We start from the raw sequence: 23,630 nt of genomic DNA on the forward strand, positions 1-23,630 counted from the left end.
CATATCTTCAAAGGTACCTATCTCGTCATTTGTTTCTGCCATGAAAACCCACGTCTTACAGGTTCCATTGCCTCCTAAAACAGCTAGAGACCAAGTGTTAAAAACATGAACCTTGAGCCCAGTGTGGTGGGACACACCTTTAATCCCAGCACTTGGGGGACAGAGGTAGGTAGGAGGATTACCTTGAGTTCAAGGCCACCTTGAGACTAAATAGTGGATTCCAGGTCAGCCTGGGCTAGAGCAAGACCCTACTTCAAAACAAACAAAAACAACAACACCAAAAAAAACACAAACAGGAAAAAAAAACCATGAGCCTGGGGGAGACACTATAAAGTCAAACTATAATATTATAATATTCCCCGAAACTGGTCATACAGCAGGTAGCAGAAATTACACCTACAAAAAAATGAAATGAAATAAAGATGTCTTTTGTGCATACTTCTGCATCAAGCTCCGCTGCTGATGATGGAAGGGAAGAAAATGGAATCAACAGGCTACTAATGAGCCCCCAACAATCCAGCACCTCTTCTACCCCCTACCCTTGGGCAGCACATGAGTCAGTGTTAGGGCCAGTGGCAAACATAAAGCACCTTGAACATATTCGTTAGTCAAAGCAAAGGGCGCTTTCCATCACTGACTTCAGCAGGACTCAGAGTCCAGGACGAGCTCTAGCGTCCCATGATCACCATGCTCAGAGGCTTGTTTTATCTGCAGTGACTGTGAGCAGTGTCACCAGTCCAACTAGACAAGACACCTCGAGGCCAGCATCTCAGCATCGCATGGCAGAGATATCCCAGTCACTCGGGGGCCCAGGGACTATTCTGTAACTATTTGTAATCTTGATTTGACTTATATTCAGTTATTTTGCCAAAGGAGATTTCACCAGCAAGAACATAAATTTGAGGCTGGGAGGTAATGTAAAACTAACATAAACTCATTCTCCCATTTTGTGGCAGCACCAGCCCCCCCCCCCCCCGGGCTGGTTTGATGACTGGAAGCCTTGTCTGTGAGAAGTCAGAAACTCTGTAAACTCAGACAAGCAGCTGTAGCTCTTTTTCTCTTTAGTAGAGATGCCGTTAAATTACAAACTACAATTGAAAGAGGACTCTGACATCATTTCACCCAATAACTAAGAATTGGTGGGCTGGAGAGATGGCTTAGTGGTTAAGCACTTGCCTGTGATGCCTAAGGATCCTGGTTCAAGACTCGATTCCCCAGGACCCACATAAGCCAGATGCACAGGGTGGTGTATGCATCCAGAGTTCGTTTACAGTGGCTGGAGGCTCTGGCACACCCATTCTCTCTCTATCTATCTGCCCCTTTCTCTCTCAGTCTGTCTGTCACTCTTAAATAAATAAACAAAAAGTATTTTAAAAAAAGAATTGCTGATAATTTCATATATCACCATGTTCCAATAGTAGAACAGCAAAATTTCCCAACATCTGGTCCAGTGTAAGAATCCATATTAAAAAAATTGTTGGGCTGGAGAGACAGCTTAGCGATTAAGCACTTGCCTGTGAAGCCTAAGGACCCCGGTTCGAGGCTCGATTCCCCAGGACCCACGTTAGCCAGATGCACAAGGGGGCGCACGCGTCTGGAGTTCGTTTGCAGAGGCTGGAAGCCCTGGCGCGCCCATTCTCTCTCTCTCCCTCTATCTGTCTTTCTCTCTGTGTCTGTTGCTCTCAAATAAATAAATAAATAAATAATAAATTGTTTAAAAAAAAACACCTGAAAATTATACAAAAATGTTCATTGCATCAGTCACCAGGCAGTACCATCTGAAGGAGCCATAGCCTTACAGACAGCACATCACTGACCGAAATGTCCCACGGCACCTAGCTGTGCTCCAGTATAGTGTCTAATCCATTTTCATTGTCTAATGACAGATTTCAAGCCCACCAGTCCCTTTCCTTCCTTCGACTGCGTTCCTGCAAACTGACAAAAGCTCACATGTTCCTTTCACTGTGACTAACGAACGCTAACCCACAGGAGCCCAATCTGTGGCCGGGGATTTCACCCTATCTCCACCCACTAATCACCATAAAAACCAATCTCCCTAGTTCCCACTCTGCAAGCATTTTAGGACCATCTTAGGATGCTACATATCTCTACCCCTCTCCCCCCCGCCCAAAAAAATATTATTCATATTATTCATATTATTAGATGAATAATAACACTAGTGAAGCCCTTCTGATCAGTAGGCAACATTTTCGGTCTCAACACTAAACCAATTTTTTCCGCCATCCCACTTGTTCACAGCGTCTATGATGGGCATAAATGACTTTTCTACCAAAACTGAAATACAGTTCAAACAGTAAGCTATCACTTTTCATTTAGGCCTACAGAATATTGCTTGTTGTAAGGAAAGATATCCTTTAACAAAGAAGGCAAAGACAAGAAAAACTTCAACATAAGGTACCACTTCCATTCCAGATCATACCTGTCCAGAACAATCAGTTTGTATTCTGGGGCAAACCACAGGATATTCGCAAAGAAACCTACCTGGACTCAGAGATCGGTCGTCTGTGAGAACATCTCCGAGGGTGATGGATAAGAACTGGTACTTGGGTCTCTGCCAACACCAGTATCTCTTCTTTTTGGTCACCAGACTGAGCAGTTGCAACTTATCAGAGTCATTCAAGTTTGATACCGCAACCAGGTTACCACCAGCATCAACCTCTTTAAGAAAATTCCTTGTTGCCTTGGCAAACATTTTGAAGGTTGCAAATTACCTGGAAAAAAAAATAAATAAATAAGGTTATCCTAAAATCAAATATGAAGTGTTTATTTTGTTTTGTTTCTAAAATTATCATAGTCTCAAAAGTACAAATGAAAGAACACGTCCTCTTCTTTGAAAGCCTTTAATTTGAGCTTGCCTGATGACAAAGAAATCAAACTTAAACAAGAAAGAGTCAAATTGCAATCCCAAAGGAGAACACAGCCCTCAGGATATGCTCTGTTAGCTTCAGAAACAGCCTCAGATTTTGGTGCCTTGTAACAGTAAGAACCCATTTGTTGCTCTGGGCGTGGCAGCGCATAGCTATAATCCGAGCATTCAAGAGGCAGAAGCAGAAAGATCAAGGTTATCCTGGGTTACATAGTGAGCTCCAGGTTAGCCAGGGCTGTACAGTGAGACACTGTCTCAAAATTATTTGTTGTTCACACTACATATCAATACATGGAAATAAGGGAGCTTTGTTGATATATATATATATATATATATATATATATATATATATTTTTTTTTTTTTTTTTGGACCTAAACTCTTTATCCCAGTTTGGCCTAGAATTCACCAAGGTGACCTTAAACTCATGACAATTCTCCTGCTTCATTTCAGCCTCTGGATCACAGGTGTGAGCCACCCCACACCCAGGTGAGAGATTTGCTTGTTACAGTCATCCAGGGATCAAACCAAACAAAAGCAGTCATCTTGAACATCGTCAATCATTATTCAACAGAAAAGAGTGTTTTAGAAGGTGTTACAGAAGCTAAGTACTCTGGCATAAGAGAAACTAAGGGCAGGCTCACTTAGAAGTTGTCAAAATTAGTCTCATACCTTTAACCAACCACGAGAGTGGAGAACAAAATCCTACCAAGACTATAGAAGGCAGAGAGGTAGGAATATTTGTTGGACATAATGTCTTCCACAGATTCAACTAAATGTAGATTGAAATATTCAAAAATAATTGTACCTGTACTGAACCCATATAGACTTTTCCTTGCAACTATTTCTTAAAACAATGCAATATAACAAGTATTTGCAAATTGTTTACACTGTATTAAACAATATAATACAGGAGATTTAAAGTGTACTAGACATATGTGTAGGCTGTGTGCCAATCCCACATTATGCTGTTGAAGTGACTTGAGCATCCCAGGTTCTGGAATCCAGATGTAGGGAGCTGTCTAAGGGAGGTGGTCCTGGAGCAAACCCCTTAGCAAATGCCCAGGGATGCCTGCAGTACTTTGAAAGACCAAAGATGACTTTTCTCTACCTTGTGTGATTTTCCTATTCAGAAATGAAAAGTAAACTAGCTACTGCTTTTATTTTTTAATATTTTTCTTTATTTTTATTTATTTATTTATTTGAGAGTGACAGAGAGAGAAAGAGGCAGCTAGAGAGAGAGAATGGGCACGCCAGGGCCTCCAGCCACTGCAAATGAACTCCAGATGCATGTGCCCCCTTGTGCATCTGGCTAACGTGGGTCCTGGGGAACCGAGCCTTGAACCGGGGTCCTCAGGCTTCACAGGCAAGCGCTTAACCGCTAAGCTATCTCTCCAGCCCAGCTACTGCTTTTTAACCTGAAATAAGGCACAGTCATACTTCATCTGGAGGGGAAAAAGAAGAGACACAATGGGCAAAACAAAGGAAAGGTGGTGGAAGACTAATAAAACGGCCCATGCACAAGAGCAGATTCTCAGTGCAATAAAACCATAAAGGCAGTGGGAGAAATACAGAGAAATATTTATGCAGTGGTAGAATAAGACGGGCTTTCAGAAAGACACACGACAAAGAAAGTACTTACAATCTTCATGACAAAACGATTCTTATTTCAAAAATGTTTACAAATCAAGTTAAATACTCCAGTAGAAATATGCACAAATGTTATGAAGTACACTATATGAATTGAACATAATCAACATATAAATGTGAACATATTATAATACATGCCCATTTATGTATAATAATTATTATACAAAAACAAATTAAAATGACACTTTCATTTGCTTGCTTGGATTTTTTGTTTGTTTCTTATTTTAACTAGTTTTTTTGTGTGTGTGTGGGGCGGGGGTGTGTTGTAGTAGTTGTGTTTTGAGACAGGGTCTTGCTATGTAACAGCCCAGGCTAGCATCGAACTCAAGATGCCCCTTCCTCAGCTTCCTGAGTGTAGGGGTTGCAGTTGTGGACCACCACACTCAGCCAAAATAACTTTTTTTTTTTTAATTTTTATTTATTTGAGAGCGACAGACACAGAGAGAAAGACAGATAGAGGGAGAGAGAGAATGGGCGCGCCAGGGCTTCCAGCCTCTGCAAACAAACTCCAGACGTGTGCGCCCCTTGTGCATCTGGCTAACGTGGGAGCTGGGGAACCGAGCCTCGAACCGGGGTCCTTAGGCTTCACAGGCAAGCGCTTAACCACTAAGCCATCTCTCCGGCCCCAAAATAACATTTTAAAGATCCATGAATGAGCTAAAATATCTAGTGGGCAAGAGCTAGGTTTTACTCGTTCTTACACTGGTGCTTGTCCTGGTCAGTCTCCAGTGTAAAAGCTGGGAGTGATCTTGGACTTGAATGACTCAATTCACTTTATTCACTGTGACTCTCCTCTGGGCTATGATAAAACATTTACCTAGTCTTCTCTAAAGAATCTTTCCTTAGGTAACTATGAAGCAGCACCTGTTCTTGCACACCACAGCCAAAAGGAACATTTACAGAGGTGAGCTTGATGATACAAAGTCCTCTCTACAACAAGGAATAGCAAGTACCATGGTTAAAGATCTTGCTTCCAGTGGCACACTTTATCCATTCACTAAATCGCCACTTGAGTCCTTTATTAACTGTTCTTGAGCATGCATTACACCCAGGTCCTAGTTTTAAGCACTTAAAAACCACCAGGTGTAAGCTAGGCATGGTGGCTTGTCCCTTTCATCCCAGCATGCAGAGGGAAGATCTCTGCGACTTCAAAACCAATCTGGACTATAAGAGTTCCAGGCCAGTCTGGGCTAAGGAGTGATAACCTGTCACACACACACACATGCAGCACACACACACACATATACAATATGTCACACACACACACAGCACACACATACAATATGTCACACACACACAACACACATATACATACACATATGTAGCACACACACAGCGTGCATGCGTGTGCACGCACACACACACACACACACACACACACACACACACAGCATTAGGGTTTTTTTTTCTTAATCATTAGGTTTGCTATTGGCAATTTGCTATAAAGAATGAACCAAGAAGACGACTCACTAATCCCACCAGAAAGAAGGAAAGGGTCACAGCTGCCCGGGTGTAGTTGACAGCAGCCAAGCTGGACTTTGCAGGTCAAGTGTCAGGCAAGGAACCCGGGAGGGCTGCCCACTCACAAAGCAGGGAGGGTGCAGGAGGTGTGAGAGGAGAGAAATGGCACAGCAAGATGTTATCAGCGAGCATCTGATGACCCAGGCCACACACTCACTTTCCTGACCCACCTGGACTAGATCAGCAAGCTTTGGGACTGACCCCTGCGTTGGAGCACAGGATTGCGGAGCGGGGAAGTGTCAGGGGCAAGCTGAGGAGGCTCCTGGAGCAGCACTGAAGGCTGACAAATCTCCTGCAGGGGAATCAGGGTAACAGGGGCCATGAGGGGGTTGCCTAGAGGGCAACGTGATCAGCATGGTCACTTAGATCTTCTGAAAGCCAATAAAAAACAGATTAGAAATGAATGAGAAATGTGAGACCCTGAACTTAGTCAGTGTCTGTCATAAGAGGAGAGAAGACATGGGTCGGGTTTCACCAGAACTCTGGCTGGGTGACTGGTGGCGATGCAAGGAAAAGAATTCTAAGCTGCCCTTGAGGTAGCTCAGGCACAGGTAAGCAGTGTCATGGGGAAGCCAGGCACCAAGAGACGGATTCAGGGGGAAGGAGACTGCTGGAGACCATGGGGCCATCGCAACTGTCTGCAGGAAAAGAGGCAGGATTTGTTTTGCCAAAACAAGAAGAAAACTTTCAACAAAGCCAGGTTGCCCTAGGACCTGTGGGAATTCATCCTGCTGGTCCAAGAGAAGAGGCGTGGTCTGGTCTGCCTCAGTTTACTCTTGTGTAGGAATCTTTATTGTTATGGGTTCTAGGTTCTCTCCTAGGACAAGCTGAGTGAGATGGTCTACCTCAGTTTATTCCTGAGCCAGGATCTTTACTGTTATGGTTCAAGATTCTCTCCTAGGACAAGTTGAATGGGAGTTCATGGCTTACTTTCAGATCAAATAGGTTTCCTGGGACATGAATGAGTCTTGCTATTAAAAAACCCAACAGCCAGGCGTGGTGGTGCACTTGGGAGGCAGAGGTAGGTGGATTGCCGTGAGTTCAAGGTCACTCAGACTACAAAGAATTCTAGGTCAGCCTGGACTAGAGTAAGACCCTACCTTGACAAATCAAAAAAATAAAAAACATAGCCAGGTGGGGTGGTGCACGCCTTTAATCCCAGCACTTGGGAGACAGAGGGTAGGAGGATCTCTGTGAGTTCGAGGCCAAGGGAACTACACAGTAAATTCCAGGTCAGCCTGAGCTAGAGTGAGATTCTACCTCAAAAAGGAAAAAAAAAAAAAAAAATAGAATCCATCTGTTGTGTATGGCAAAGCCTTGGCAATGACACCAATTCTCCCTGGAGGGATTAGAGGGTGATAAAAAAAATTAATTTTTAATGGAAGTTTCTGTTTCATCTAACATCAAATATGAACAACTCTCCCTCTTGACAGTGTAAACTGCTTTAGGGAGAGTTACTACTTTGTAGGTTTTCATTAGAATCAGGCTGACCCAGTCATGAGATTTCTCGAAGAGATTCTCTAGAGAGCTTAAAGCTAGAAGTTTCTTTTTTTTTTTTTGTCATTATGTTTGAGTGCATAAACTTATATGGCATAAAAATCTACATTATGCAAAATGACATATAATAGAAAACTCATTCCTACCCATGACCCTACCTACCCTTTTTCTCTTCTTCCCATCCATTATACTATCGTCATGATTCCTTATATAAATGCAAACTTAGGGGCTGAAGAGATGGCTTAGTGATTAAGGCGTTTGCATGCAAATCCAAAAGATCTTAGTTCAATTCCCCAGCACCCACATAAACCAGATGCACAAGGGGGCGGGCGAATGCATCTGAAGTTCATTTGCAGTGGTTGGAGGCCTTGGCGCACCCATTCTCTTCCCTTCTCTTCCTCTCTGCCTCTTTCTCTCTCAAATAAATAAATAAATACAATATATTATAAAATAATAATAATAATGCAAATTTTAAAAGGCTAGGGGCTGGAGAGATGGCCTAGCTGTTAAGGCATTTGTCTACAAAGCCAAAGGATCCTGGTTCAATTCTCCAGGACCCACATAAGCCAGGTGCACAAGGGGATGCATGTGTCTAGAGTTCATATGCAGTGACTGGAGGCCCTGGTGTGTCCATTCTCCCTCCTTCTCTCTCTCTCTCTCAAATTAAATAAATAAATAAATAAAAATTTTTAAGTCTATTGTTCAGTATCTTGGTTTTTTTTGTCCTGTACAACTGCCTAGAAATCACCCCTTACTAGTACCTTCTTACAGTTGTATAGTAATCCACCAAGACTGTATCATTGCTTATTTAACCTGGCCTTCACTTGAGTTGTTGGATTTTTTGTTTTTGTTTGGTTTTTTTTTTTTTTTTCTTTTCTTTTCATGAAGCAGGGCCTTACTCTAGCCCAAACTGACCATGGAGATTCTAATTCAGCTTCCCTAGTGTTAGGATTAAAAGCACAATCCACCTTAAATTGTTTGACAATTTCTGTTATTTAAAAAGTACCATGCCTTTAGTCCCAGCACATAGGAGGCAGAGGTAGGAGGATCACCATGAGTTCAAGGCCACCCTGAGACTACACAGTGAATTCAAGGTCAGCCTGGGCTACAGTAAAACCCTACCTCAATAATATAAAAAAACAAAACAAAACTCCATACTGGGGAGATTTGCTCAGTTGGGAAACTTCTCACAGGCACAAGGGTCTGAGTTTGACACCCAAGACCTGGATATACACAGGTCTTGCAGGACACTGATAACTCAATGTAGAACTAATCAGAAGCTTCCTTCCTACCAACTAGCTGTCACAGTGCTGGAAAGTGATATGCAACCTGCTATCCACACACTTAACCAGCAGTGGGCCCTGCAAGATACACAACTGACCAGATAGGCAAGATGAGCCCACTAGTGCAACTGTGGCATGTCTGTTATGGGGGTAACTGACTGCTCTCCGACTGGATTTGAGGTACACTCCATGGGAAAAACTCACACCTGGTACTGAAAACTTGGTCAAAAGCCTATGGCTAGAGAGGTCATAAGAACTAGGGAGGAAGCACCTACTGTTTAGCTAAATGAATATATTATAGTCACCCAACTGCCCTATCAATATTTCTATTTGTGCTCTCACTTTTGAGAAGCTTCTCTTTTCCAGTGATAGTGACTACTGGGGAAACTCAAAACCTATCCATAAACTGAAAGGAAATGACAGCTGAGTGTTTAGCACAAAATGAGACATCTCTGTCACACCCTTCAAGATGCAGGGATCATTGCAAAAGAGAAGATAGAATTTAAGAGCCAAAAAATGGGAGCAGTGCTCTGGAATTCTATCTTCCACACACCAAGTGCTGATTGCATTCATAACTTCACAGTGGCTATCCTTACATTCACAAGATAGTAGCTGGAAAGAAGAAAGAATTCACTGAAAAGGGGATGAGGGAAGCAGAATCAAAAAGTAATTGGAGAGGATTATGATCAAATACATTCTATGTATATAAAACTGTCAATAAAGTTTTTAAAAAAAGAGATGAACTCCAAGCAATCTGAAAATTGTATGGCTGGCATATACACTCCAATTCTAAGAAAATACTGGAAGATGTCTGTAATAATATAATAATGATATAGTTTACATATGTAAAAATGATAGGAAGGAGACATCTGTGAGAACATCCTAAAGATTGTTCATCCCCAAAACAAGGCAGCCTTCTGCCAAAGCACTAAGTCACCCACCAGAGCTAAAAGGTAAGACCCTGTTGCTGAAGACACCGCAAGCTGCCAATACAGGACACTAAGAGATCACAGTGGAATTTGGAAGGAAGCCAGCTCCTGATGGCTAGTCCTCATAATGCTGGAAAGTGCTATGAAAGCTTCTGAGGGATAATGGCCACCAACATTGTGAATAAGCAAGGGATTCTGCTGGATTCAAAAATCAACAATCCAGACAAGATGTACACATCTATCTGTGCTATAGTGGCACTCAGACTAAGAAGGTAACCAATGGCTCTATGATTATGTTAGAGGCTCACTCAGGGGAAAAGAACTCATAGCTGCTAATGGGAAGCAAGTCAGAATCCTATGGAGACAGTGGTGACAGACTTCAGAGAGAAGCTCCCACTAGTCTTTGACCAAAAGTGTGGCTACAGCTATCAAGACGTCTCCCAATTAACTATGCTTATCCCCTTTAGCCCATGCTGATATCACTCCTAGTTGGAGAATCTGTGTTGTTTTATTACAGAAAGCAGTGAACACCAGAGAGAACCCAAATCTGTCAAGATGACAAGAAAAGATAGCTGGCTGCCTATCATGAGATGAACCACCCCTCACACATCAGCCAGGGTCCAGGTGACACCACAGAGGAAATGTCAAGTTAAACATGAGTGCTGCTCTCACAGACAGCTTGACAACCTGTGCCAGGGAGATGGTAATAGACACTGAGGACACTCAAAACGTATCAAAGCAGAAATCCAGAAGTTACTGAGAGCTCAACACCAAAGTAGACTTATAACACACCTGTCAAGGTTCAGGGAACATTGCAGAAGGGGAAAAAGAAAGACTGTAAGAGCCAGAGTGGGAAGGAGTATTCTGAGGCATTCCTCCCCACTTAGCGACTAACTGCTATATTCATAACCCAGAACCTCATGGTAAATACCAGTGATCCCACTGAGCAACACTCTTACTGGAATGGGGGTAGGGAGAAGGAGATATAATAGGTTAATACAAGGATAATGGGACTAACACATGAATTTTTCATATAACAAAGTTCCTAATAAAAAAAACTCAAAAGAAAGCTAGTAGCAAAATATATATATATAAAATGTGTGTATATATACATGTGTGTGTATACACATATGTGTGTATACACATGTGTGTATACATATGTGTATGTGTATATATACATATATTTTTTAATATATTTATAAATTTGGAGCCAGGTGTGGTGGCACATGCCTTTAATCCTAGCACTCTGGAGGCAGAGGTAGGAGGATTTCTGTGAGTTTGAGGCCATCCTGAGATTACATAGCCAATTTTAGGTCAGCCTGGGCTAGAGTGAGCCTACCTCAAAAAAAAAAAAAAAAAAAAAAAAAAAAAAGAATAAAAGAAAAGACAATTCAGTCAAAACAATAGCTAGAAAGAATTCCCATATTTGACAAATACTTCTGGCTTCTGTGGTGGTTAATCTTGTCAACTAGGTGGGTTTTTAAATTATAATGGGGCTGGGGAAATGGCTTAGTGGTTAAGACATTTGCCTGTGAAACCTCAGGACTCAGGTTTGATTCCCCAGGACCCACATAAGCCAGATGCACAAAGGGGCACATGCATCTGGAGTTCATTTGCAGTGGCTGGTGGCCCTGGCACTCCCATTCCATTTCTCTTTATCTGCCATCCCCCCCCCCACCTCTCATATAAATAACTTTTAAAATTATAATGGAAACAAACCTCTGAACATGTCTTTAGAGTTTCTAGGTTAGGCCAGTTGAGGTGGGAAGACCCCCCCTTAACATGGGCAGTATCATTGCATAGGCTGGGTGTCCTACACTAAACAAAAAGGAGAAAATAAGTTTAAAAAAAAAAAAACAAAACCTGAGTGTGGTAGCATATGTTTGTAATCCCAGAACTGGGATGATGGTAATTGGCTAACTGGTTTGTCTAATCTAGTTGGCAAACACCAGGCCAAGTAGAGACTATGTGTCCAAAAAAGTGGACAGTTGGGCATAGAGAGAGATGGCTTAGCAGTTGAGGCCTGAAAAGCCAAAGGACCCAGGTCCAATGCCTGAGTACTCATGAAAGCCAGATGCACATGGTGGCAGATGCATTTGGAATTTTACTGCAGTGGCTAGAGGCCCTGGTCTATCCATTCTCCCTCCCTTTCTCTGTCTTTCTTTCAAATATTTTTTTTAAAAAGATGGACAGTGTCTGAGGCTAAACACTCAAGATGTTCTCTGGTCTCTACATGCATGCACAACTATACAAACACATGTACACACACACACACACACACGCACAACCACTAGCCAGACATGGTGGTTTATGCCTGTAATCTCAGCACTCAGGAGACTGGGGGAGAAATTATCATGAGTTTGAGGCCAGCCTGGGCTACATAGTGACTTCCAGGCTGGCCTGGGCTACAGAGTAAGACCCTGTCTCAAACAAACAAACAAAAAATATCACTAAATACCCTTTTATTCCTGAGTACATGTATATGAGAAGAGATTGCGTGATCAACAGGCAAATGCATTGGTAACTTTACATTACCCTTCTGCAATCTCAATAATAACATATGAAAGCGCCAGTATTAGCAATAGTGTGTTGGCACACTTCTATATCCTTGCCAGCTTGACAGGAGAGAAATGGAATCTCACTCAGTATCCATTTAGGCTATATTATTTTAATAAAACATCTTTTATTTGTACTTTTTTCTAGTAACTTTTTTTTGGGTCTAATGCGACAGTCTCATACTGTAGCTGAACTCACTATGTAGCCCAAGATGAACTCATGGCAATTCTGCCTCAGGCTCCTGTGTGCAGGGATTACAGGCATAAGCCACCACACCTGGCCTTTAAAATATTTTTTTAAAGATAAATAAAATATATTTTAAGACAGGATCTCACTATCTATTCAGGCTGGCCTCAAACTCACCATACTCCTGGCTTAGCAAGTACTGCACTTTTTACATTCCAGAAAGATCAGCCAAAATACAGGCTAGAAATTTAGTTTCCTGTGTGTCGTTAGGAGGCAATAAGCTTCCAACATCATTCTCAAACATTTGATGCAGCTAGTGTAACCAAGAGAGAGCAGCTAATGTGCCCAGGTTCAAACAGATGAAGGATCTAGAGCCATGCTACCGGGGGCAGAGAAGCACAGAGACGATGTCTCCATAGGCGGAAGGCTGGCTGGGACTCAGTCACACGGCTGAAGTACATGAAAAGGGTCTCAGGCAGGTAGACATCAAGCTGCTCACAGTTGTCACACAGAACCTAGACTTAAGAATTGTGCCAGCAAAGGGTCTTTAAGACCACCTGGCTTCCCATGCAAAGCAGATTAGAACTCAGACAGTCAATGTGGTTATGGGGAGGACCGAGTTGGGCTCCTGGACATGAAGCCACAAAGACAACACTCAAAGTGGGCAAAACACACAGCTCCTGGGGCCACCGGCTGTGGGAACAAGGAATCAGAGGGAAAAGTAGCTTCCGAGGTAATAGTGAGAACAGACCAGAATGTCTAGCACCTGTTGGGTCTTAACCTTTGAATTGCAAGGGACCTGGTTCATTTTCATTTTTCAAATGACGACTACTATTGTTTCCTCTTCCCTCCCTCCCTCCCTTCCCTCTCCTGTTCCTCCATTTTTTGTTTCCCCTCTTTGAAACAGTTGTTTTTTCCCCTCTTTGAAACAGTTTGAGACTGGCCTTTGAACTCTTCATGCTCCTTCCTCGGCCCCCAAGTACTAGCCTAGAATTCTTCTGCACGGAAGCTCTGGGCCACCACCAGAAAGGGCTCTAGGGGGCTGGAAAAATGGCTTAATGGTTAAGCCACTTGTCTATGAAGCCTAAGGACCTATGTTCGACTCCCCAGGTCCCACATTAGCCAAATGCACAAAGGTAAGGCAGATGCAAGGTAGCACAGGCCCATTAGATGGCACAGCATCTGGAGTTTGATTGCAATGGCTGAGGCCCTTGGCACACCAACTCTCTCTCCTCTGTCTCTTAAATCTCTCTCTCTAAATAAAAATAATAAATGGTTCTAGGTTCTTGGGAAGAGATCTCGCCATCACATATCAGATCCAAAGCCGAGCGACAGTATACTGAGCTCCTGCTCTCAGCCAGGCAGCGATCATATTGCTTTGTCTATATGCCTTCATTTAATCTTCATAACGATTCTCTGAAGCAGACATTGTCCACGTCTTGCAGATGTAGAAACTAAAGTTCAAGGATGTTACATAATTTGCCCAAGATCATGAAAAATAGAGAAGCAGCCCCAGCCTCCAGAGCTAGTCTAGCATTACCAACTAGGCTGTAGAATCACCAGGAGGTTGCCTGGCATTCTTGCTGACTGAGAACTAGCAGGGCACCAGCAGTGCCAGCTAGGCCAGGTGTTACCAGGAGGTTGCCTGGCACTCTTGCTGACAAAGACTACAGTGAACTGGTGCTACCAACTAGGCCGTGGTGTCACTAGGAGCTGGCCTGGCATTCTTGCTGTCTGAGAGCACAGGGCACTAGCAGTACCAGCTAGGCTGTGGTGCTACTAACAGCTAGCTTGGTATCTCCAGGGACTGTGAACACAGGGCACTCTGTGAGGCAGGGCCACTCAGATCATGAATCAAGGCAAAGACAAGCCACTCAGGAATCATATCCAACTACAGACCAAACCCAAAAGTGACCAAATGTCATCTTCCCATGCCTGGCCAGTGACGAGCTGCTTCTTGACCAGCCACAGCTGCAGTTTAGCTCCATGTTCACCTTTTAGCCAAGATTTTATGAAGAGATGCAAACAGAATTTTCTTCCCTTTCTGCCAGCCTCTAATCAAAAGCAAAACTCTGTTTCTTTAACTCCTCCATCCAAAATCACCTACATACCAGTCTCCCTGGCTGCAAGGAACAATGAACCCATCTGTCCAACTCCTGCTGATCTTTGAGTACTGGGCCTTGAATGCCACCCAGAGTATTAGTAGTAAGGTCCAAAATTCCACCCATGGTCCCCCTGCCTCCAGAGCAGCGATTTATGTGCCCTGCTCTGCTGATCCCCGGTCAGTTCTTTGTTTTTAAATTTGCTGTTCATTTTTATTTATTTATTTGAGAGTGACAGAAAGAGGCACAGAGAGAGAGAGAGAAAGAGAATGGGGCGCACCAGGGCTTCCAGCCACTGCAAACTCCAGACGTGTGCACCCCCTTGTGCCTCTGGCTAACGTGGGTCCTGGAGAATCGAGCCTCGAACCAGGGTCCTTAGGTTTCACAGGCAAGCGCTTAGCCGCTAGGCCATCTCTCCAGCCCTGCTCTTTGTTTTTAAGGTTGGCTACTTACCATTCACTTCATTCATAAAGAGAATGTGTTTGAAAGGGTAAGTTTCAGTTTTGATGGAAAGAAAAAAACTGCCTTTCCCCCCAGTAGTATGAGACAAAGAAACACTAGTCATAGGACAGGCAAGTGCTTGAAAGGCAGCCCTGGCCTGCAGCAAAGGCTGGGGAGGCCCAGCGGTGCACAGAAAAAGACCCTCCCCAAGAGGGGCGGGAGCTCAGCCTGCAGCACTGAGGAAGGTGAGGCAGGAGAATTAAGAAATGGCTAAATGAGGAGACACCATCTTTAAGAAGTGGGAAACTACAAGCTGGGCCTGGTGGCGCACGCCTTTAATCCCAGCACTTGGGAGGCAGAGGTAGGAGGATCGCCGTGAGTTCAAGGCCACAGAGACTACATAGTGAATTCCAGGTCAGCCTGGGCTAGAGTGAGACCCTACCTCAAAAAAAAAAAAAAAAAAAAAAAAAAAAAAAAAAGTGGGAAACTAGGTGAGATGGCGAACACCTATAATCCCAGTAATTGGCGGTGGGGATGGGTCAGGAAGATGGAGAGTTCAAGATCATTCTGAAGGATAGAAGACCCTCTTTCAAAAACAACCAAACCAAACAACAACAAAAACCAATACCAACAAAGAGCTTCTCACAAAGAACGAACCACCCCCGTGAACACCTGGAGAGTTCAAAATGGACCGCACTGTGGGAAAAATTTAACTTCTTTTTCCAACAAGGCAGTCTAGGGATCAGGTACCCAGACATCTGGGTCATTTCTGTCTCAGATCTATCTGTCTGGAGCCAACGTCTGGCAATTTTCCTCTATAAGAAGCGCTAGTGAGAGATGGATGTGGAAGACAATGAAAAAAAAAAAAAAAAAAACAAACCAACCACCTGGGGCTGAAGAGACGGCTTAGTGGTTAAGTGCTTGCCTGTGAAGCATACAAAGTCCCTGGTTCGAGGCTCGATTCCCCAGGACCCACGTTAACCAGATGCACAAGGGGGCGCAGGCGTCTGGTGTTCGTTTGCAGTGGCTGGAAGCCCTAGTGTGCCCATTCTCTCTCTATCTGCCTCTTTCTCTCTGTCACTCTCAAATAAATAAATAAAAATGAACAAAAAGAAAAGAAAAAAACCTGCATTTATCCAGCAGCTCCTGCAACCTCCAGGCCCTTCTCTTATTCCACTGTGAGTCCCGGCTGCAGCCACCTTCCTGAGAGCGGCAGTCCCCAAAACATCCCTCCCTCTCTCAGGGTCCCATTCAGACTCCCAGTAGGTGGGAGGGTGGGGGCGGCGGAATCCCCCTCCCCATCCAGTCTCCCACAAACATTAAAGAGCTGTCCTGGGCTCTGTTCCTCTGTGGTGCCCGAAGCCGGTGCCCCTCACCCCACCCCCAGAGCCCAGGCCAGGACCGCCTAGGGAGCTGAGCCCCACGCCACGCTGCGCCCCCACGTCCCGGGTGGCAGCAATGGGGGTCTGCCTCCCACGCCCTCTCCAGCCCCCACGCCGAGATCCTGCGCGCCTCCCGAGGCGAAACCCGAAGACAAAGAAGGACGGAGCGGGAACGAGGCGGCAGAAGGTGCCAGCAGCACTTGGCATCTCCAGGGAAGGAAGTGGCCCGCGGGCCCAGGGGCGGGTGCGTGCCCGGGGGGAGGGGTCGGGGTGATGGAGACCCCGGCCGGGAACGGGAAGCGTGGGAAGGCCAGCCCCATGCCTCGGGCCCGGGCGGGAGGGAGCGAGGGGTCCCGGTGCTCTCGGCTCTTCCGAGCCGCCGGAGGAGCAGGAGCGGGAGCGGAGCCTGCAGCGGGCGCCCGCCGCCACTTACCCGCGCGCCGCCGCTCGGAGGGCCCGCCGCGGGCGGGCTGGGGCGCGCTCGGGAGCGCGGGGCGGACGGACCGAGAGAGGGAGGCCGGGAAGCCCTCGGGGACCTTTGCTCGGTTCCCGCCCCCTGGAGCCTGGGCTGGCGGCGGGGCGGAGGGAGAGGCGCCGGGAGGCGGGGCTGGGCGGCGGCTCGGGGATTTGGGGACCCGGAGCCCAGGTGATGGAGATTCTGCCCCCGCCCCCGGGGCGGACAGCCGCACCCAGCAGCTGCTGGAGGCCTAGGGTGGCTGGCTGTGGCCCGAGACAGGCCAGAAGACCCAGTAACAGTGGCTCCCTTCCTTCCCGAGACATCCCGGAACCGAGTGGTCATCCACTGCCCAGGGGTTGGCAGGGGGGGGGGGGGGGGAGTAGAGCCTGATGTCCAGACACCTCACCTCCCAGGTTCTGGACCTGAGCCTTGTCGCGGAGCCAGACCTGCCACCATCTGTAGTGTGTGACCCAAGCACTGAAAGCCCCAGTCCGGAAAGTCCCAGGCTGCCCTGGCCTCTGGGAGCTCCTCATGGCCCTGCCCCTGAGATCGGGGACTTTGTGACATGACTACCCGCATTCCACGCTCCTGGAGGGCCGAACCAGGGCTCTCTCACCTACCAGCTGTTGGGGAGAGAATTCCAGCACCGGCTTGATTTTCACCGGGCTTGACGGTTACATTTTTTGGAGTCTTGAGGACAGAATCCTCCTTCTGAGAACTCATACTGAGTATGGAGTTGTGTGGCTGCTGAGGTGGGGAAGGAGGGAAGAGGGCCCTAGAGCTGCTATCTACCTTGTAGCCGCCCCTGGGGTTCTTCTCTGATTACACACATTAAAAGCACTTGCCAGGGGCTGGAGAGATGCCTTAGCGGTTAAGGCTAAGGCGTTTGCCTGCAATGTCAGAGGATCTGGGTTCGACTCTCCAGGACCCACATAAACCAGATGCACAAGGGGGCACATGCATCTGGAATTCCTTTGTGGTGGCTGTAGGCCCTGGCATGCCAATTCTCTGCCCACCCCTCCGCCTTTCTCTGTCTCTCAAATAAATAAAATGTATTTTAAAAAAAAAATTTTAAAGCACCTCCCAGGCCGGGCATGGTGGCACATGCCTTTAACCCCAGCACCTAAGAGGCAAAGGTAGGAGGATCACCGTGAGTTCAAGGCCACCCTGAGACTACATAGTGAGTTCCAGGTCAGCCTGGACTAGTGTGAGACCCTACCTCGAAAAATAAACACACACACACACACACACACACAGGGCTGGAGGGATGATTTAGCAGTTAAGGTGTTTGCCTGCAAAGCCCAAGAACCCAGGTTTGATTCCCCAGGACCCATGTTAGCCAGATGCACAAGGTGGTGTATGTATCTGGAGTTCGTTTGCAGTGGCTGGAGGCCCTGGCACGCCCATATTCTCTCTATCCCCCTCCCTTTTTCTCTGTCAAATAAATAAATATATTTTAAAAAACATAAAAGTATCTCCCACTCACAGGGACACTTTAGATCCTTCCCTACCTTGTGTTTTCTCCTTCACACTTACCACCATGGCCACTCAAAGTGCATAATATTTGAAGTGTTGGCTTGCTGTGTCCTAACCATTTTTGTCTCCTTGAGGGTGAGTCTTCACTTTGTTCACTGTGTCTAGCTCCAAGCTTGAAACTTACTGCGTGATACATGTTCAGTGGCTAATGGTCAAATTAAAAACTAAGCCCCCCTGTTGTGGAGGGTGGTGTGGGTTGTGGAGTCTTCTTTATTAATCACCTGGAATGCAACCAAGAGAGGAAAGTGAAGGCTGCATTGCTGTCAGGTTGACTGCCTCCTCACCTGGGGCTCCGACTTCACACACATCCAGGCAGACAGCACGGTCATGCAGCGCCCACACCCCAGGCCCCAAGGCCTCTATCTAGCTCGTCAACACTTGTAATTGAGACTATACAGTGCAGGTGCAGAATGAGCGGCTGTTGGATGAAGGAGTAGAGAAATTACCCAGCGCTGCGGATGCTTCTTTTGTCCTCTTACCTTGCCAGTGTGATTAGTACTGAAAGGAGAGAAAAATCACTATCCCAGGCTGGATGAGAAGCCTTTCATCTACATTAATGTTTCTTTGGCTTCATAAAGTTATACGGTGACACTATAGTTTGAATGTTGCCCCAGAGTTCGTGCCGGAAGTGTTGATGGGGCGATTAATGGGGCTGGAGAGATGGCTTAGTGACTAAGGTGCTTGCCTGCAAAGCCAAAGGACCCAGGTTTGATTCCCCAGGACTCATGTAAAACAGATACACAAAGAGGCACAAACATCTGAAGTTTTTTTGTAGTGGCTGGAAAACCCTGGTGTGCCCATTCTTTCTTTCTCTCTCTCTCTCTCTCAAATAAATAAAATTAAATTAAATTTTAAAAAGAACAGAAAAAAGGTGTACACCTTTAAAAAAATAAATAAAAGGTGATTAATCAGAAAGTTCTGCCCTCAGGAATGGACTGGTGTTACAAAGGAGTAACTTACTTATCATGAAAACCATTTCCTGAAAAAATTTAGCACCTCTTCCCACCCACCATGAAATAGAAAGTTATCTGTCCCAACATAGCTTGCTTGGACTTTTCAGTCCCTAGAACTGCAGAAACAGATCTCTTGTTATTCTGTTTGGGAAGGACAATTTTATGCATGTATATGATGTATTTGATCATATTTGTGCCCATTATATCCCACTCCTACTAGTTCCCAACTAGTTGCCTATCTAATTTCATGTCTTCTTTTAAAATAAATAACCCGGGCTGGAGAGATGGCTTAGTGATTAAGTGCTTTCCTGTGAAGCCTAAGGACCCCGGTTCGAGGCTCGATTCCCCAGGACCCATGTAAGCCAAATGCACAAGGGGCCGCATACATCTGGAGTTCATTTGCAGTGGCTGGAGGGCCTGGCATGCCCATTCTCTTTCTCTCTCTCTCTCTGTCACTCTCAAATAAATACAAATAAACAAAAAATATTTAAAAAAAAATAAAATGAATAACCCAGTCTTAGTAATTCTGTTCTAGCAGCACACAAGCAAGCAGGCAAAGTGAAGACACTGTCACAGTCAGGTTCGCATTGCTGGTAGAATCACCCAACCAAGAGCAGCTCTTGGGAAAAAGAGGATTTTTTTTGGCTCACTTCGAAGGCAAACTCCACGATGGCAGGGAAAAATGATGGCCTGAGCAGACGATGGACATCACCCCCTGGCCAACATAAGGTGGGCAATAGCATCAGGAGAGTGTGCCACACACTGGCATGGGGAAACTGGCTATAACACCCATAAGCCCACCCCCAACAATACACTCCCTCCAGGAGGTGTTAATTCCCAAATCTCCATCAGCTGGGAACCTAGCATTCAGAACATCTAAGTTTATAGGTGACACCTGAATCAAACCACCACATTCCGCCCCTGGCCCCCATAAACTGGCATCCATACATGATATAAAATACAATGCATTCATCCAGCTTCAAAAGTACCCATAGTTTTTATCAATTCCAATGATGTTCAAATATCCCATAGTCCAAGTTTTTTGAACTGAGCCATAATACCAAAATATAACCATAAAAAAAAGCCATAATGGCACAGAATAAACATTTACACTGCAAAAGATGGCATTGGACATAGCAAGGAAATATTCAACCAATACAAGACTTAAAACAACCAGGGCAAACATCAGATTCTATAGCTTCAAGTCCAACAACTCTAGCAAGTGACAAATCTCCAAGTCCGATAATTCTAACCAGCAACAAGTCTCTGGCATTCCAATTCCGCCCCTCCAGCTAGGCTACTTACAGTTCTAGAAAACTTCATCAGGGTCAGCAGCTCCTTAGTAGCCATCTTGTGGTTCCCAGCAGCTCCACTGGGTCTCCACTGCAAGCCACGGTTCATCCTCATGGCCCCATGGGGTCTCTATTCAGGTAACCAGCAAACCTGCTTCACACTGCCTATGGCCATTTCCAAAACACAAGACCATTTTGCAACCTCGATGACCTTCTCTTTCCTGCATTTTTTATACTCCACAATACCAGGTAGGTGCAATTTGTTAATCCAGGGGGGAATAAAGCAGACTTTGAAGAACAGGACACTCCTTGACCACTCAGGCCCCTTCCAAAGAGTCTACATTCTTCCTGTTGCCTCAGTACAGGTCAGTTAGCCCAATATCAATGGTTGTAATCTCTCAAACAATTTGCAAGTAAATGGGCAGCAGTTTAGGCCCAAAGATTTCATTTTTACTGTGCCGTATCCCTCTGCTCACACCAGATCACTTCTTCGCAATGCAACCCTGCCCACCTTCTCAGGACACAGGCATTACAGCAAGCTTTTCATACAAACTGCTAGCCCAGTCCAGGAAAAGCTCTTTCTCACCCTCATAAGCCAAACCTCACAGTCCATAGTTCTTACTGCACTCAGGTCTTATCAACTCTGACCAGAATAGTCCATCAAGCTGTACTTACAGCACTGCAAGGCATCTCTTAGGCCAAGGTTTCAACTCCTTCCACATTCCTCTTGAAAATCAGCTCCAAAAGGCCAAAGCCATACAGTCAGGTGTCTAGCAGCAATCTCACGCCCCGTTTCCACTTTACTGTTGCAGTCAGGCTCACAATGCTTGTAGAAATCGCCCAACCAAGAGCAGCTCTTGGGAAAAAGAGGATTCATTTTTGCTCACTTCGAGGGGAAACTCCACAATGGCAGGGAAAATGATGGCATGAGCAGAGGGTGGACATCACCCCCTGGCCAATATATGGTGGGCAATAGCAATAGAAGAGTGTGCCACATACTGGCATGGGAAACTGGCTATAACACCCATAAGCCCGCCTCCAGCAATACACTCCCTCCAGGAGGTTTTATTTCCCAAATCTCCATCAGCTGGGAACCTAGCATTCAGAACACCTAAGTTTATGGGCCACCTGAATCAAACCACCACAATGTGTTCTTACCAGAGTTCACTGATATCAGAGTTTATTGCCTCCTGACCTGGGGCAGGAATCTTAAGAACACCCCACAGATAGCAAGTTCTTGCAGTCCCCACCCTAAAGGCCCCAGAGTCCCTGTCTGGTGAATCTCTCTATGGAACAAACAAATCACAGGGCTTTGGGTGGGTCACGTTTGGTTTGAGTCCTGCCTACCACTTACCAACTGACAGATCTTAGACAAACATGTATGACTTAAAAAAAATTTTTTTTGTTCATTTTTATTTATTTATTTGAGAGCAACAGACACACACAGAGAGGAAATGGGTGCACCAGGGCCTCTAGCCACTGAAAACGAACTCCAGACGAATGCGCCCCCTTGTGCATCAGGCTAACATGGGTCCTGGGGAATTGAGCCTCGAACCGGGGTCCTTAGGCTTCACAGGCAAGCACTTAAGTACTAATCCATCTCTCCAGCCCAAAATGTATGACTTTTAAAAGGTACTTATAATATTGCCATGAAATTATGTAAGGCACCCAGCACATAGTAGGACTCAATGAAAGTTTCCTTTCCTTTATTAATTACTTTTCAGTTAAAGTCACCTTTAAAATCAGCCTAGAAATGTGCACGCTGGCATAATTTCACTTCTTACCATATTGACTATTTCCCAGAAGAACATAGCTACTAACATAAATTAAAATAAAATCTGGCATACATTGGTACATATTTTTAACTGATTTGTTTTACCTCCCCAAGTCCCCAAAGTACTTTTGAAGTGACTATATTTCCAATGCATATTACCAATAACCATTTTTAAATAAAAGGCTTTATAAAGGATTAAATACACCCCAGAGTTAAGTCTGTTTCTTTTAGCATCTCTAACATCTAACATATCTCGTGTAGTTGTAAGGTACAGATTCCTAAAATTTACTTGATAGACAACAAATTTACTTTGACCTGTCTATGTTGTCAAAATTAAAATCCCCAATGCATATATTACTGGGAAAATAAGGAAATGTGAAGTGGTTCACTGTTCCAGTAATCAACTGCTATATGGTAAGTTGCTCCTAAACTTAAAGGCTTAAAACATAATTTTACTATGGCTCCCAATTTTGCAGGTCACAACTTTGGGAAGCATGCAATTACATAATTTTTCAGTTCCTGTGGTATTAACTGGTGTTGCTCTGAGGAATTCAGCTGTGAAGGTGAATGGTCTTTGTTCATTCAAGATGCTGAAACAAAATACCATGGACTGTGTGGCTTATCAACACCCCAGGTTTGTTTCTTACAGTTTGTGGAAGTCCATGATCAATGCACAGGCCAATTCATTGCCTGGTGACATCTCACTGTGTCCTCCCAATGTGGAAGACTCTACTGTCATGACATCATCACCTCCAAAGCCCCCACCTCACTTACATTGGTAATTAATTGTCAGTGCCTGAGTTTTGGAGGCACACAAACACTCAAAGAGAAACTGTGTTCTGCCTCCTCATTGGGAAAATTATCAATGAATTTCCATACCTCTTCAATCTACCATGCTTGCTTTTATTGAATGAATTGTTAGTAAAAGTTCTTATTTTTTGGTCTATTGTTCAGGCAAAACAAATATCAACACTGAGGAAATTTGTAATGAAGACCAGCAGTCACCCATCAGATGTTGGATTTTCAGGAATATTTAGAGTAACACAATTCAGAGCTATGCAAGCTTTCTCATCCCATGATTACTACTCCCTAAAAAAAGTTAGTGTGTCTGTGTTCATGATGTATGTGTGTATGCACACGTGCTCATGTGGTGATACTTGTGTGCTGTGGGGTGTGTGTAGAGCTC

At 44.9% G+C, this 23,630-nt stretch overlaps 1 protein-coding gene across 3 annotated transcripts in view; it reads right to left on the reverse strand.

Moving 5' to 3' along the window:
* Gsdme (gasdermin E) overlaps positions 1-16,917 on the reverse strand; it is a 74,983-nt gene extending 58,066 nt beyond the window's left edge. For 2 of the 3 annotated variants that reach the window (XM_004652804.2, XM_045135694.1), the window contains exons 1-2: positions 16,866-16,917; positions 2,503-2,732 (exon numbers count right to left, since the gene is read on the reverse strand). In XM_004652804.2, the coding sequence (XP_004652861.1) occupies positions 2,503-2,713 (211 nt within the window). In that variant the 5' untranslated portion in view covers positions 2,714-2,732; positions 16,866-16,917. Of the gene's footprint in view, positions 1-2,502; positions 2,733-6,226; positions 6,245-16,865 lie in introns of those variants that run through there. The other variant, XM_045135695.1, reaches the window with a different exon arrangement.
* Positions 16,918-23,630: the final 6,713 nt, after the last annotated feature.

This window comes from Jaculus jaculus, chromosome 16 (genome assembly GCF_020740685.1).
Source record: "Jaculus jaculus isolate mJacJac1 chromosome 16, mJacJac1.mat.Y.cur, whole genome shotgun sequence".
NCBI lineage: Eukaryota > Metazoa > Chordata > Mammalia > Rodentia > Dipodidae > Jaculus > Jaculus jaculus.